Source organism: Camelus dromedarius, chromosome 21 (genome assembly GCF_036321535.1).
Source record: "Camelus dromedarius isolate mCamDro1 chromosome 21, mCamDro1.pat, whole genome shotgun sequence".
NCBI lineage: Eukaryota > Metazoa > Chordata > Mammalia > Artiodactyla > Camelidae > Camelus > Camelus dromedarius.
This window is the reverse complement of record NC_087456.1, coordinates 22,298,506-22,312,277: the sequence shown is the minus strand read 5'-3', so window position 1 is coordinate 22,312,277 and position 13,772 is coordinate 22,298,506. Positions and strand designations below refer to the sequence as shown.

General features: G+C 34.4%; 1 protein-coding gene across 3 annotated transcripts in view; it reads right to left on the bottom strand.

Moving 5' to 3' along the window:
* WDR26 (WD repeat domain 26) overlaps positions 1-13,772 on the bottom strand; it is a 38,329-nt gene that overhangs the window by 12,734 nt on the left and 11,823 nt on the right. For all 3 annotated transcript variants that reach the window (XM_064477270.1, XM_031438443.2, XM_010992677.3), the window contains exons 6-9: positions 12,963-13,119; positions 7,819-7,957; positions 3,032-3,172; positions 186-305 (exon numbers count right to left, since the gene is read on the bottom strand). In XM_064477270.1, the coding sequence (XP_064333340.1) occupies positions 186-305; positions 3,032-3,172; positions 7,819-7,957; positions 12,963-13,119 (557 nt within the window). The remainder of the gene's footprint in view (positions 1-185; positions 306-3,031; positions 3,173-7,818; positions 7,958-12,962; positions 13,120-13,772) is intronic.

Genomic DNA, 13,772 nt, shown 5'->3' with positions numbered 1-13,772 from the left:
GACATTTTTTTTTAAAAGAAAAAACCTACTGGAAGTTCTACTGGACAGTGCTTATCTAGAAAGATGGCAAAGTAGATCTTCAAATAGTATATTTTTATAAAAGGTATCAAGTGAATTCTTTATTTTTACAAAATTAAATTTGCTTTTAAACAAGCAAACATTTGAAAAGAGCACTAAATACTCACACACTGATAGAACTGTCCACGTTGACCTCCAGTCACAAAGCGTTTCCCATCTGGATTCCAAGCCACACTTGTTAAACTGTCTTCATGAGACTGGCTCATCTTTGTCCTTAGCTCTCCCGTCTACAAGGAAATAAAACTGTAGATGAGATCTTCAAGATACTCTTCTAAAGGGAATGTATAAAGAAAAAAAAAAAGAAGAAGAATAGTAACTGGGCTATCTGGTTAGTTTAGTATTCCTAATTAGAGAAAAAAACTGCTTAAATTAGCCTTACAGAGACTAAAGCACTCAGAAGAGAAATTAAGGACTTGAAAGAAGAGCCCAAGAGTCAAATAATGTCTGGCATAGGTGACCCAAAGAATAGACAGGAGATAACCTCCAAAAAACTCTCATTTTAAATCAATTACATTCATAAATTAAACTATGTGATTTTTCCTAAGATGATGAAAAGTCCAACACTACATAAACCTGTTCTTTCTGAGTTTCCACTTCCCCTCAGTTCACAGTTCTTTGTAAATTTTATTCTAAAGTTGCAGTTCATGCAATTAGCAATTCCTTAAGAACATGATTAATGGGTAGAAAAATTGCCCTTAAACTAGGCCAAGAGTGTAGGGAGTCTAAATTATATTAAATTTCATATTCAAGATGCTCAAAATGTAGTAGTAAAGATGGGAAGAGAGAAATGAAAATTATTTTTCTGATATGTAACTTTATTTAAATTAATAGTAACAGAAAAGAGGAACTTTGGTACTGCTTAGCATAGTCATTTTAAAGCATTCCCAACTACACAAGACTATTTAGTTGGTTACAACCCTCAGATATCCTCCTGTTATTTTTTCTAAGTTATCTAACTTAGAAGGTAGACACATACCATTTAATCTAGTCTTGATTCCATTTTGTTCATGGATTAGAAACAGGATCTGAGAGATAATAGCTGCCCTTGGCATAATAAAAAGTACATGGGCATAATTTTCCTGTGAGAAAATGGGTAATCAAAAGTAAAAAAAAAAAAAAAAAAAAAAAAAAGTGTATGATCAGGAAATGGGGCCAAGTAATAAAAGCAAAGAGGGCACAAAAATAGAAAACCAGATGTCTTCCTTACACTGGGAAAAAAATTCTTTCTGGCAATCTTAAATCCTTCCCCCATATTAACTGCTCTCAAGTCACTATCTTTTTGCATTACTCGATATAAATAGTTAAAAAATAAAAGTTTAGAAGCACAAATACACACGCAGTAGCTAAATTTTCAGCATCTTCTATTCACAAATATGTTAATACACTAAATTCTGAAGGCAGAAATGGTCTTTTTCTGTTATACTCAGGACAGTGAGTATTTGAGGCCATTACAAGTATCCCCCCACTTTTTGAAAGTTTGCTTTATGCTACATTAGCACCTGTTCTTGCTAACCAAAAGCAATCAGAAAAGTTTTGCTTTTTCAAAAGAAGTCAGAAAAGTGAAACAGTGCACAGTGTTTCACGGTGAGCTGTTAGAGGCGGCACACACCTGAAGAGCGAGGGCGGCACCCACCAAGGTCCTTCCCCAGAAACAGTGCTCAGCGTCCCAGCATCAGGCCACCAGGGCCCTGAACTACGTAAGCATCTGTGCTTTATCCTGATCTATTTTGTGCATCCATTGCACAAAGTATGTCCTCAGGTAACTGCTTCTTTATGCCATTTCAGCTTATGAAAGATTTCACAGGAATGTTCTACTTTCAGTTAGTGGGGGGAATCTGTAATTAGGACTCTACCTAAAAACATAAAGGAGTAATTTGAAAACTGACTTAAAAGGACCTCTCGTTTAGAACAAGTCTACAAAGTAACGCGTAGTAAAACAGTTAAGTTAGAACATAGTTTAACTGTCCAAATATTTTAAATTGGCTCAAAGGAGGATTACACAGGCACTATTAATTGAGTCTCTTTTATAGGATTATGACTACATACCTCTCCTCCCTTTGAGGGGGGAAAAACATTAATGGAAAAAAAATTATTGTCTTTTAGGTCAGATTCACTTCGAGCCTGTTTAATTGAGAGGAAGCCATCTCATCTCTTCTGTGCTTTGCCACTCCTCTCACCCAGTCACAAATATAACACTGATTCAGCATTTGACAAAAATGGCATAAAGACATTTTAGGAACAACTGGGGATTTTAAAATTACAAAATCAATATTAGATATTAAAGAATTACAGTTAATGTTCTTAGATAAGATAATGGCATTTGATTATGTAGGAGAATGTTACTTTTTTTAGGAGATACGTGCTTAAATATTTAGGGGTAAAATACCGTCTTCATTTACTTCCAAAGGTTTTGGGTACAGATATATACCTAACTATGTATGTTTGTATGTATGTGTATATCAAAATATAAAATGTAACAAAATGCAAATAACTTGTTGAATCTAGGGTGGTAGGCATACAGGTCCATCACTGCGCTTATCTTTCAACTTTTCTCAGTATTTGGAAATTTTCTTAATAAAAAGCTGGTTGAAACATAAATGACTGAACAGTAAGAAAATCTTACTGTTATAATTAGGCAGAATTAGATTCATGGCATATCTTCAGGTACATCTGAGTATTCATCTGTCCTCCATACCACAATAAATAGTACAAATTAGGACATTCCAAAAAATACCTATTGATCATTCTTTCAAAAACAGTATTATGCTCAACATAATATTTAAATGTGTAAGTCTGGACACACATTTGCCATTTGACAAATTACCTTTTATAAGAAATACATCATGGTACTTTAAGTTGAATGATTCTGTTCTATAGATCAAGAATAAAGTTATAATTAACAAGTGCAGTATGATTATGCTTTACTTATAAACCAAGGATGAAATTTTCTCACTTGTACATTCCAAAGCCAAAGCTCAGAGCAGTCATCTGGGCCACAAGCAACAAGATAGTTGTCATCTGGACTCCATGCAATATACGAAACGCCATAAGCATGTCCTTCTAATGTTTTAAGCAGTTTTAGCAGATGTGTATCCTAGGAGGGAAAACAGACAGCTTAGTTAACTCCCACCCCTAAAGCCACTGTTTTTCAGGCACAACTTAAATAGCTGCAAAGATGCACTTTAATATGTTTTAATCCGAGGATGTTTTCACAGACTTCACCAATCCCCCCCCAAATGAAGCACTAACTGCTTGTTTCACAGAGACTCATTCACACTATCACATCTATCAAGCATCTACTATACACAAAGGCATTGTATGCAAGATGGAAATAGAGATGACACAGACTTTGTCCTTACGAGGCTTTCAAGGAAACTGAAAACAGGTATAATAAAAGCTACCCCTCTTTTTAAACAGTTTTAGTGAAACATTACCTACCATAAAATTCACCCTTTTCAAGCATACGACTCAGTGGCTTTTAGTATATTCACATATTGTGCAACCATCACTACTATCTAACTTGAGAACATTTCATCACCCCAAAAAGAAACCTCATACTCATTAGCAGTTATTTCCCATTCTCCCTCTCCTCCTTCCAGCACTGGCAACTACTACTTTCTCTATGGATTTGCCTATTTTGAACATTTCATATAAATGGAGCCATAACAACATGTAATCTTTTTCAATTGGCTTCTTTCATTTAGCATAATGTTTTCAGGGTTTATCCGTGCTGTGGAACATATTAGTATCGTATTCCTTTTCACTGGTGAATAATATTCCATTTTATGGTCACATATTTTCTGTATCTACTCATCACCTGATGGACATCTGGATTGTTTCCACTTTTTGGCTATTATGAATAATGCTGCTATAACTATGTATGAGTTTCTGAGCAGCCCTATGTCTTAATTTCTCTAGGATATATACAAAGGAGTGGAATTACTGGGTCACATGCTAACTCTGTACGTAACATTTTGAGGAGCTCCCAGACTGTTCTGCAAGTGTTTAAACCATTTTAAATTCCCACCAGCAGAGCTACCACTTACTTAAGTGCTAATCAGTATTAGCACTGTTCACAAACCATATTACATTTAATCCTCATGAAACATCAAAGGTTATGTATTATTCTTCTCCCCTATATTACAGAGAAGGAAATAAAGATTCAGAAAGGTTAGAAACTTTTGTTTATTGTACAGTGAGGATTTGAACTTGGGCTGCCTGACTCTAAAACTACAGGATGAATTATAAATAGTGCAAACGTGGAAGTGGCAAGTGACAAGACTGGAAAAACTGACATCATTATTTTAGGCTAAGGGGTTAAATTTTATCTTGCAAGTGAAGAGCCACTTATGATTTTTAAGATCAGAAATACACATTATACTTGCCTTTGGGGAGAGAACTCATACAGCAATGTGGAAGACGAGTCAGAACGAAGAGACACAGGATAAGGACACCCATAATGAGCCAACACAATAGCCATACAGCTAAGAAAGGAGGCCGTAAACTAACATGGTCAGGACTGAAAGAGGTCGGATCAAAATATATTTGGGACATAAAACTGACACAACAGAATGAGATGTGAAATGTTCAAAGATAACCCCCAAATTTTTGTTTTAGGGGATTAAGGATGGATGTGACAGTGGAAACAGGAATTTGGCTACAGACTTATTGAAAACAGTTTTGAGCCTGGAGGAAATTCCAATGGTGATAACCCATAAACAGAAAAGGGTCTGGAACTAGTTTGATAAAAACTAGGTTGGGAATCTGTTTTGAAAAAATCCAATAGCTTACAATGCAATTACTTCTGATTCTTCTTTGGGAGGATGGTAATAGGCATATGGGGTATTACATCACAGTACTATTAGGTCAAAGTGACTTGCATAATTTAAAAAGCAAAGTCTTTTGGACTAGCTCAATGCCTTCTGGGAAGAAACTTTTCATTCATAGTGGTGCTTTAGATCTACACAAAGATTTGCTTCTAAACTAATGACAAACTACTATGGAAGTATTTAACTCAAAAACTAATTTTTTTTGTGTATATTACTAAAAAAAAATACAACCCTGTAAAAGAAAAAATTTCAAATAAATAAGAATATTAATATTATATCTTCAGAAGTACAGTGTCTCTACAGTAACTCATTCCAAGCAGTAATACCATGTTCATGGAATCCACTTAACTTTGCTTGGGTTTTGGGTAGGCGAATGGGTAAAATTCTTTCTTGGGGGGCAAAGGTAAGAAAACCTATTAAAGGAAACTAGGCATTGGAATCATCAATTCAAATCTTAAATAAAGTTCTTTTTTTTTCTATCTATCACAAATACACAAAGTACACATTCAAAAAGATGACCAATTTCTCTTACTAAGTTTTTCAAATAGTATTTGACATATAAAATTACCATTATACCAAACTCTAACAACCCCTGTATCTCAGATTTCAATATAAGCATTAACTTCACATTTCCCGAGCTAATCTGGCCATAAAAGCCCTTGCATTTAACACCTATTAATATTCTGCATAACCAGTATTCTCACAAAAACACACTAGGGAAACACTGGCATAAAAGTCCAAACTCCTTAGCAAAGTATACAAGATTCTCCTTGATCTGGTTGTTACTTCGTTAACCTCATACCAAAATCTGTTCCCCCAAACTGCCCAAACGCCCAGCCATTTCACCTACAGGCCACTCGTAACTAGTTCTGCCTAAATAATTATTCACTCCTTCACCCAAGACATACTTGTCTTACTTCCCCTTGCTTTCCAGTTACAGTAGGATCTTTTCTTTGAGCTCCTGAGCTCCTCCTGTGGCACCCATTATAGCACAATTGCACTGTACTATCAGGAGCCCAGTCTGACTTCTAGCAAAAGACCTGGCATCCAGCAGGTGCTCAATAAATACTTGAACAAAAGGGACTCTTACACACTGCTGCTAGAACAAAAATACAGTAAAAACTAGTTTTGATACTGTTGCTTTGTTTTCAGACATCTTGTAAATAACTCCTGAATGAAAATACAACTACTCAGAATAGTATTCAAAGGCCATGACTGGATCCCAACCTACTTTCTTATATTTCCCATGTTTTGCCTTACACATCCTATTCTCATTTGGGGATGGACAGAACCCTCTCTTCCTAAAATGCCCCTTTCCTGTCTCCACTTGTGTGATGCATAGCAAGGCTCAATGAAGTATTCCTACCTGCGAAGTTCCTTTGTGCTTTCGTAACACTTTTTATATTTTGTTATCCCTTTCTAAACTGTGCATTCCTTTCATAAGGGTTCTCAACCTGGGATCTAAAGAAGTGATCAGGGATAGAATCAGTGGTCCTTGAACTTGAACTTGAAAATGTGCATCTTCATTTTTACTAATCACAGGCTGAAATTCAGTGTTTCCTTCAGTCTTCAGTGCAGCCAATTAACAAGGTAGTATTAGGAATTTATTAGGTAGCATCAAGCAACTGTTAATAGAAATTTCAAATATTTTCACTTCATACTATAGTTGCTGCAGATATCCTGAAATATTATTTATGCTCGTTACTGCTTCAGAATTCTTGTAGTTATCAGATCTGCTGCTAGAATTTGTTACTTAATATGTTAATAAAAAAAAGCAACATTATCATACAATATCTGTTTTTGTACTATTTTGTTAACTAATTTCAATATAATTGGGTTTCCTCTGTAATTAATATATAATAGGGCTTCCTATGTGTTCTGGTTTATGCATTTAAAAATATTATTCTGAGAGGTCCACAGGATTGTCAGAAGGCCAGAGGAGGACATGGTACAAAAAGTGGGAAAGAAAGCCTGCTTTAAGGCAAACAGTAGATCTTCTTTACCTTTCATCATTCACAGCATATTGCAGCTACACAAGAATTGACGTATGCTCTCAAATTTGATTCTCTTCTTTTTAAAATATTTCCTTCTAAGGCCTCTTTTCTCTTTTTTTCAACACAGGCGTTAAAAACTTCATTGTGGGATAATATACTCTAATTCTAAATTTTAAAATAAGATTATACTTTCTGATTTTAGGTGAATGACTCTTAAGCCAAATATATCTCCTTTAACCTATTGGAGTCATGTACTTCCTTGGTTGCTTGACAAATATTTAATTGGCTGAAAGAAATGGAAATACGTAATTCTACAAATCTATAGGTCACCTGGTTTTAAACAAAGACAAATCTGAGTTCAGAGAGAACTTAGAATTTTAAATCCAGAATATAATACTTTTCCATAAATTATAGAAGACAGTGAAGCCTTCAGAAGGCAAAATGGTAATGTGTCTTTTCTCACATGTGGCAGAATGGACACTGTATTAATCTGCAAATAAATCAAGTATTAACAAAGATAACAAACTGGTAAGGATATTAAGAGCAGCAAGTCTGGAGTAAAAAAATTCCTGGATTTAAGTCTAACTCTTGCCATTTACAAGCTGTGAGAGCCTGGACATTTAACTTTTACCTTGGTTTCCACATCTGAAAACAGGAGTATTAGTATCTTACAGAGTTTTTCAGAGGATTAAGCCAGATAATGCATACACAGACTTAGCATATAACAATCAACAATTTTGACAGTATTAATCGATATACATTATCTCAACAACAGAAAGAGGTAAAATATGACAAAGATGACAAGAATGCTCTTGGAAAAGAATGCTATTTATATATGAATACTTTAAAAATATGTACTCAATCAGATTAAAAATTACCTCTTTTTGCAATCTAAACACTCATACTGGAGTACATACCGGATCAACTTGCCATATGATAACTGTCGTATCTTTTGATCCTGTTGCTAGTTTAGTGCCATCGTTAGAGAATTTACAGAACCACACTTCATTACAATGCTCCGTGAGAATCTGCTGAGTATAACATGGGAACTGCCTCCTAAAACAAATAATTCCACAAATAATTATTCTTGCAAAACGGATTAAGAGTAATAATAATGAAAAAGGCTAAACAACTGATGAAACTTCTCTGAAGATCAAAAACTTTTAAAATAAGATACAAATGCATTTATAAATCTTAAGAATCAAGTTTGTATTGGTTATGTTGAAAAGAAAATAACATTAGTCAAGGCAGTCTTAGGGGAAATCAGTAATCTAAAGTCTGCTTCAATTTACAATTTATTCTTTTTTACCCCTTCTCAAGATTAAAGAGAAAGTATGTATTCATCACAGAATTTTTGGTCTGATTAAGTCAATTCATGTAAATAAAAATAAATAATCAAGGCTCCATGTTTGTCTGTATAAGTGGGCTGGCATCAGGCTGTTCTAGAAGGAATCATGTACATTTTCACTTGTATAAAAGTAACTTGGCATAACAAAGAGAACTGGAACTGTAGCCAGACGAGTTTGGGTCTGAAGCTTTAGTGTCTTTGCCAAGTCTTTTAATACCTCTAAATGTCAGTTCTCTTATCTATAAAATGAGGTGAATATATACCTAACAGGGTTCTTAGGGTACTTGGTAGGATAAGAAAGATACCTAAAATTCCTGGAATGCAATAGCTATTCAAAAGTGATTACTCACACTATTTTGGGGATAGTACAGGAGAAGTGCAATGTATGGGGGAGGCAATAGAGGTGAAGAGTAAAGACTTAGGAATGGTGGCAGCAGAGTTAGAGATACTTAGGTTCAAATCCTGACCACTTACTAGCTACAATTCTGGGAAACATTTAATCTCTCAAAATCTCAATTTTTCCAACCATTAAATAAGAGTACTTACTTTATAGAATTCCTTATAGAAGGATGAAATAAAAGGATGAGATAATGAATGTAAAGCATTTAGACTGAGTTTGACACTTAGCTAGTACTGTGTAAGCTGAAGTTATTATTATTATATATTAAAGGCAAAGAATTCTATGATTACTTTACCACGTTAAAGAGGAAAGTTATCCTAAGAATGACTACCCTCATTAAACACTCACTTTTAAAAACCATTCTCTCCTTTTTCAGCTTCTGTATCAGGACCACCTGAGCTTTCTGTGATAATAGAAATGTTACATACCTATACTGTCCAATCTGATAGTCTTAGCCATCTGTGGCTATTGAGCACTTGAAAGGTGGCTAGTACATTGAGGAACTTAAGATTTTTTCATTTAATTCTCATTTGAATTACTTTATATTTAAATTTAAATGGTTATAGGTAATTAGTGGCTACTGTTTTTAAACAATAGTGGGTAAACTTTTAAGTCTGTTTTAAAAATGGTCTTCCCTATTTTTTTCCCCAAACCAATCTGTAATTTGAAAATATATTTTGTCAGTTCACCAGAGTGATATGTAATATACACATGAAAAATAAACTAATATTCTTTATCTGGCATACATGGCAATGTACCTTAGCAGTTGGCTATTTGAAGGTTGCTTTAAACTTTTAGACTGTCTAACTATAAACTGCTTTGATATTAAAATATTATTCTATATCTGAACTGAAACATAATCAATATCAAATTTACATTTATTAAGTACTTACTAGATACCAAGCACTGCACTACATGCTTTACAAACAGTACAGCTAATTCTCAAAACTACGTGGCAAGGGAAGTAACACCCCCATTTTCATGAGGCTCAAAGAGAGCAATAATTTAACAAATATCATAAACAGACAAATAACTGAACTAGAATTTAAACCTATGACTGACTCCAGGGTCAGTTTTCTTTCCAAATATTTTTTAAATCGTATTTTTCAAGATTGCTGGATAAAATTTCAATTGAATAAGTACTTTCAAATCAAAACCGATTTTTCTCCCTTCCTATGAATACTACCCTATGGGTAATATTCAATAGTGATGTCACTTATTCAGTGAGAAACACCTTATATCTAGGCATTAAAAAAAATAATTCAAACAGCTAAAGTCGATCATGAATGAAAAGATACATCTAAAATAGCAGCAAAATATCCCTAAGAAAGGACTGATTCAAAATCCAAATTACAGGGCACATATCATCCAGATTACTGACAGCTGTATCTGAATGTTAAAGTGGTATTTAAATTGTCACTATTTTACCATTACTTAAATAATCTTTTAAAAAGACTAACAGCTCCTAGTTTATTAAAAGGCTAATTTTAGAGTATACAAAATGACAGTTTATGTCTTTGTTTCCAAGAAAATTTTAAATTTAAGATTTGTTAAAAATATCAGTATCTTCCTAAACCAAACTGAAAATGCAGCACTTTAATCAAGCTAAATCTTAACATTTTATAAATCTTAACATTCTATGAGTATTTTATAATAATCTTATACTAAAAAATACTACTTATAAAGCTACCTGTAGAAACATCTTCCCATTGATTGCTGATGAAAAAAACCCCACAGAAAGTTTTAAGAAAAAAAAATCCCTATTCCTCAATGATCAAATTTAACCAAAAACATGTATGTACTAACTGTGCAAAATATAAAGTTTTCTAGTTTCAGTGCTATAATCTAGGTTTTAAATGGGAGTAAAACAGAAAATAGTATCAATTTTTATTTTGAAGACCTTCAGATGAGTAGGTAACACCAGTAACTACATCAAATTCAGGTTCTGTTTTCCCAGTTCCGCAACACAGGGCACAACTCACTCTGAAGACTATATATACTGACTTAACGCATGACACTTCCCCACTTGGTGTCTTTAAAACCTACCCCCAAAGTGAAAAGTCAAGGCTTACAACTTGGAGAAACCGGATAGATGGCAGCCTTTCACTGACAGGGGATTCAAGATGAAAAGCAGACTTTGCAGGGATAGGTGAGAGGAGAAGGAAGTTCTTTTTTGACATGTTGCATTTTGGTACTTGAGCAATAACCACCATGTTGAATTAAAAGTCTAAGGCTTAGGAAATAGTTCTGTAGCTCTAGCCCAGACCCAGGAATCATTAGAACCATGGGAGTATAACCCAAACCAGAAAAGCAGGCTGAGAAAAGCCTAGTTCTGGAAAATAAACTTATTAAAGGGAAAGAGGAGGAACTGAGGAGCAGCCAGGAGAAAAACCAGAAGTCTGGAATGTTTTGTTAAGTTAAAGGAAAAGTTTCAAGGCAAATTAGTCTAATACTCTAGAAAGCCCAAAATATAGGCTGGAAAGTAGCCACAGGATTTAATAAAGACATTGGTCCTCACCAACATCAGCAACAGTTCTTGTGTTGTGTTGGCTGCACAAACCCTAATACTATAGAGAGTGAAGAAGTAGTAAGGAAGAAGGTATTGTGAATGCACAGTAGCAACTGTTTTAAGAAGTTGGCTCTAAAGCAGAGGTGGTGGGGAATGGGGGCAGCAATAACTAGAAGAGCATAGATTCAAAGTTTTGTTTTGTTTTTAGAAGATTATTGGGAAGGCCTTCCAATCATCAATGGTTATTTCTGAGGAGCAAGAACTCTTTCATTCCTATGTAGAACTTCAGAGTGCTTTCTATGTAGGTTTATAGAAGCCTGATCCCTGATCTGAGCGTTGGAAAAGTCAGGCTAAATAGTGTCCATCATTTACTTTCACAGGTACTGGTATAGAAATTAAAAGCACTTAAGAAAAATGTAGGTTTTCATACATTTCAGTTTCTAAACAGGAAGGCAAGCTCTCAACTTACTGACACCTCTTGAACCATGAAGTTTACCATAAATACCTTTCAATGTATTCCATCAGCAATACATTCATGAATCAAAAAAAATTCAGGTTCACAATTGCCTTAATTTTTAACATTGATCTCAAATTCACTAATAGAGCTACAAAATATGAAACCATATAGCCTTCTCATCTATTATCTCCTTCTACCTCTACTCAACTTAAATGAAAAGACTTAAAAATTCTCATAAGCAAGTCAAAGAAAAATGTTAAAGAATAAAAAGGGATAAAGGAAAAGGATCTCTAATTACTTTCTTTTAGAACATTTACGACATGCACCAAGTAACTGTCCGATACTTAAAGATAAATAAGGCTTAAGTAATTTAAGGCCAATAGTTCAAACAATTATTACTATTTTTTTTAATTGCAATGGAGGAGGGTGAAGTGTGAAATTCAACTATATATGAAAGTCGTTTATACACAACTAAACAATTATCTTAAATCACAGTGCATACGTGCACACATATGTAATTTTTATGCTTATTCAGAAGCTCCTCATTCTGCCAATGGCCTCACACTTAAACACTTTAGTTCCTCCTACTGATGTTACCCTCAGTAGCTCTTCAATGATCTTTGACAAAAGAAACTGAGCATGTGCACTGTAGCTGTTACATTTTGTTCACCAGACTCAAATAATTTTTTTCCTGGAGTTTGAAAAATTTCAGTTTTTTAGTATCTTAAAAATTAAAGCCCTGCTGAAATTTCAGAGATCATTATTAAAATAGTAGGGACACTTGTACTCAAAATACTTCTAACATCAAAACCGAAGCCTGAATTCTTATAAGTTAAATTATGTAGATGAGTAGGTATGATAACAAAACCCAAACCAGAAAATACCTGTTATTCTAAACATTTTTAATTTAAAGGTCACCTTCAACTGAAAAGCAGAACTTCCATTATGAAAAAAGTATTTCCATGATCTTTGTGGGCAGAAAATAATTTGGGCCATAGTCAAAATAGCCATAATGTCCAGAAAAAAAAAAATCACTAGGTGATTTCTGGCATCCAAGGATAGTAAATGCTTGGATCACTGGCATTCCCACAAAGTATCACTTACAAATCCTTAGAAAAGGAAAAATTGGCTTTCCAGCTTCAGTTCTCAAGGTGTGGCTTACTATATAAATATATACACATTGCTCTTAATTGTCAACTTCAGTAGTTCTAGCTGACTTGTGAATACTAGAGCAAACATGAATTGTCTTACAGCAACAGGATAAAACTCAAAAAATTTGTAATAAAGTTAACAAATGAGTCTGTAAAATGTTAACCTACTTTAGAATATAAGAAGTTTTCTTCTTACCTACTACAAACATGATCTATAAGCAGAGACACAGAATCTAGGTTATTATCAAGTTTGGTATTATGATATAGGCACCGATCCCTTTGTAGTTCCACCGCCTGCCGCAGAAGAGTCTGTAAACGCCGTGGGGGAAGCATCACTGATGGTGGTAAATAGGCTTTAATAGAAGATATTTTTAAAAAGAAAAATTAAAATCAAAATTAAAAAACAAAACAGTATACTTTTATTTAAGACATTTGGCTCATGTTCTGCTGCACTTGCCCCTACCCTAATAATAGTATCCCTTAAATAGAGCACTTCTGGGGGAAATGTAAGCTTTATGAACATCTGTGAGTAGCTACAACTATGCTGCCACTAGAATGGAATATACTTGGGTAGGGGGAGCTTTAGTTTGTATGTGAATTTCCTAAAGAACAACAAAACCCCACCAACCACCACCATCACCACCATGAACTCAACAAAAAATAAAAAGGCAGTGATGACAAAAAGAAAATCTAAGGGTAATTGTGCCCCAGAGGGAGACTAAGCATCACTAAAGTATAAGAAAAATCCAGACTTAAAGAGCAAGTGAAATGTTCGAGCAAGTCACGCTCCAGACCCCATCAAATTGCTTCTAATGCTAAGGCTACTGTGAAGTTTTAGGGAATAACTCATGTTTTGATCATCGATACCAATCTACTCTAATCCCTAAATACCTTATACCTCCCCAACCAGACAGTTTCTGATTTTTAGGATCTTCACTCCCACCCCAACATGAAAACGCAGAATCATATGGTTTAACCAGAGAGGGAAAAAGGATCTTTTATCATA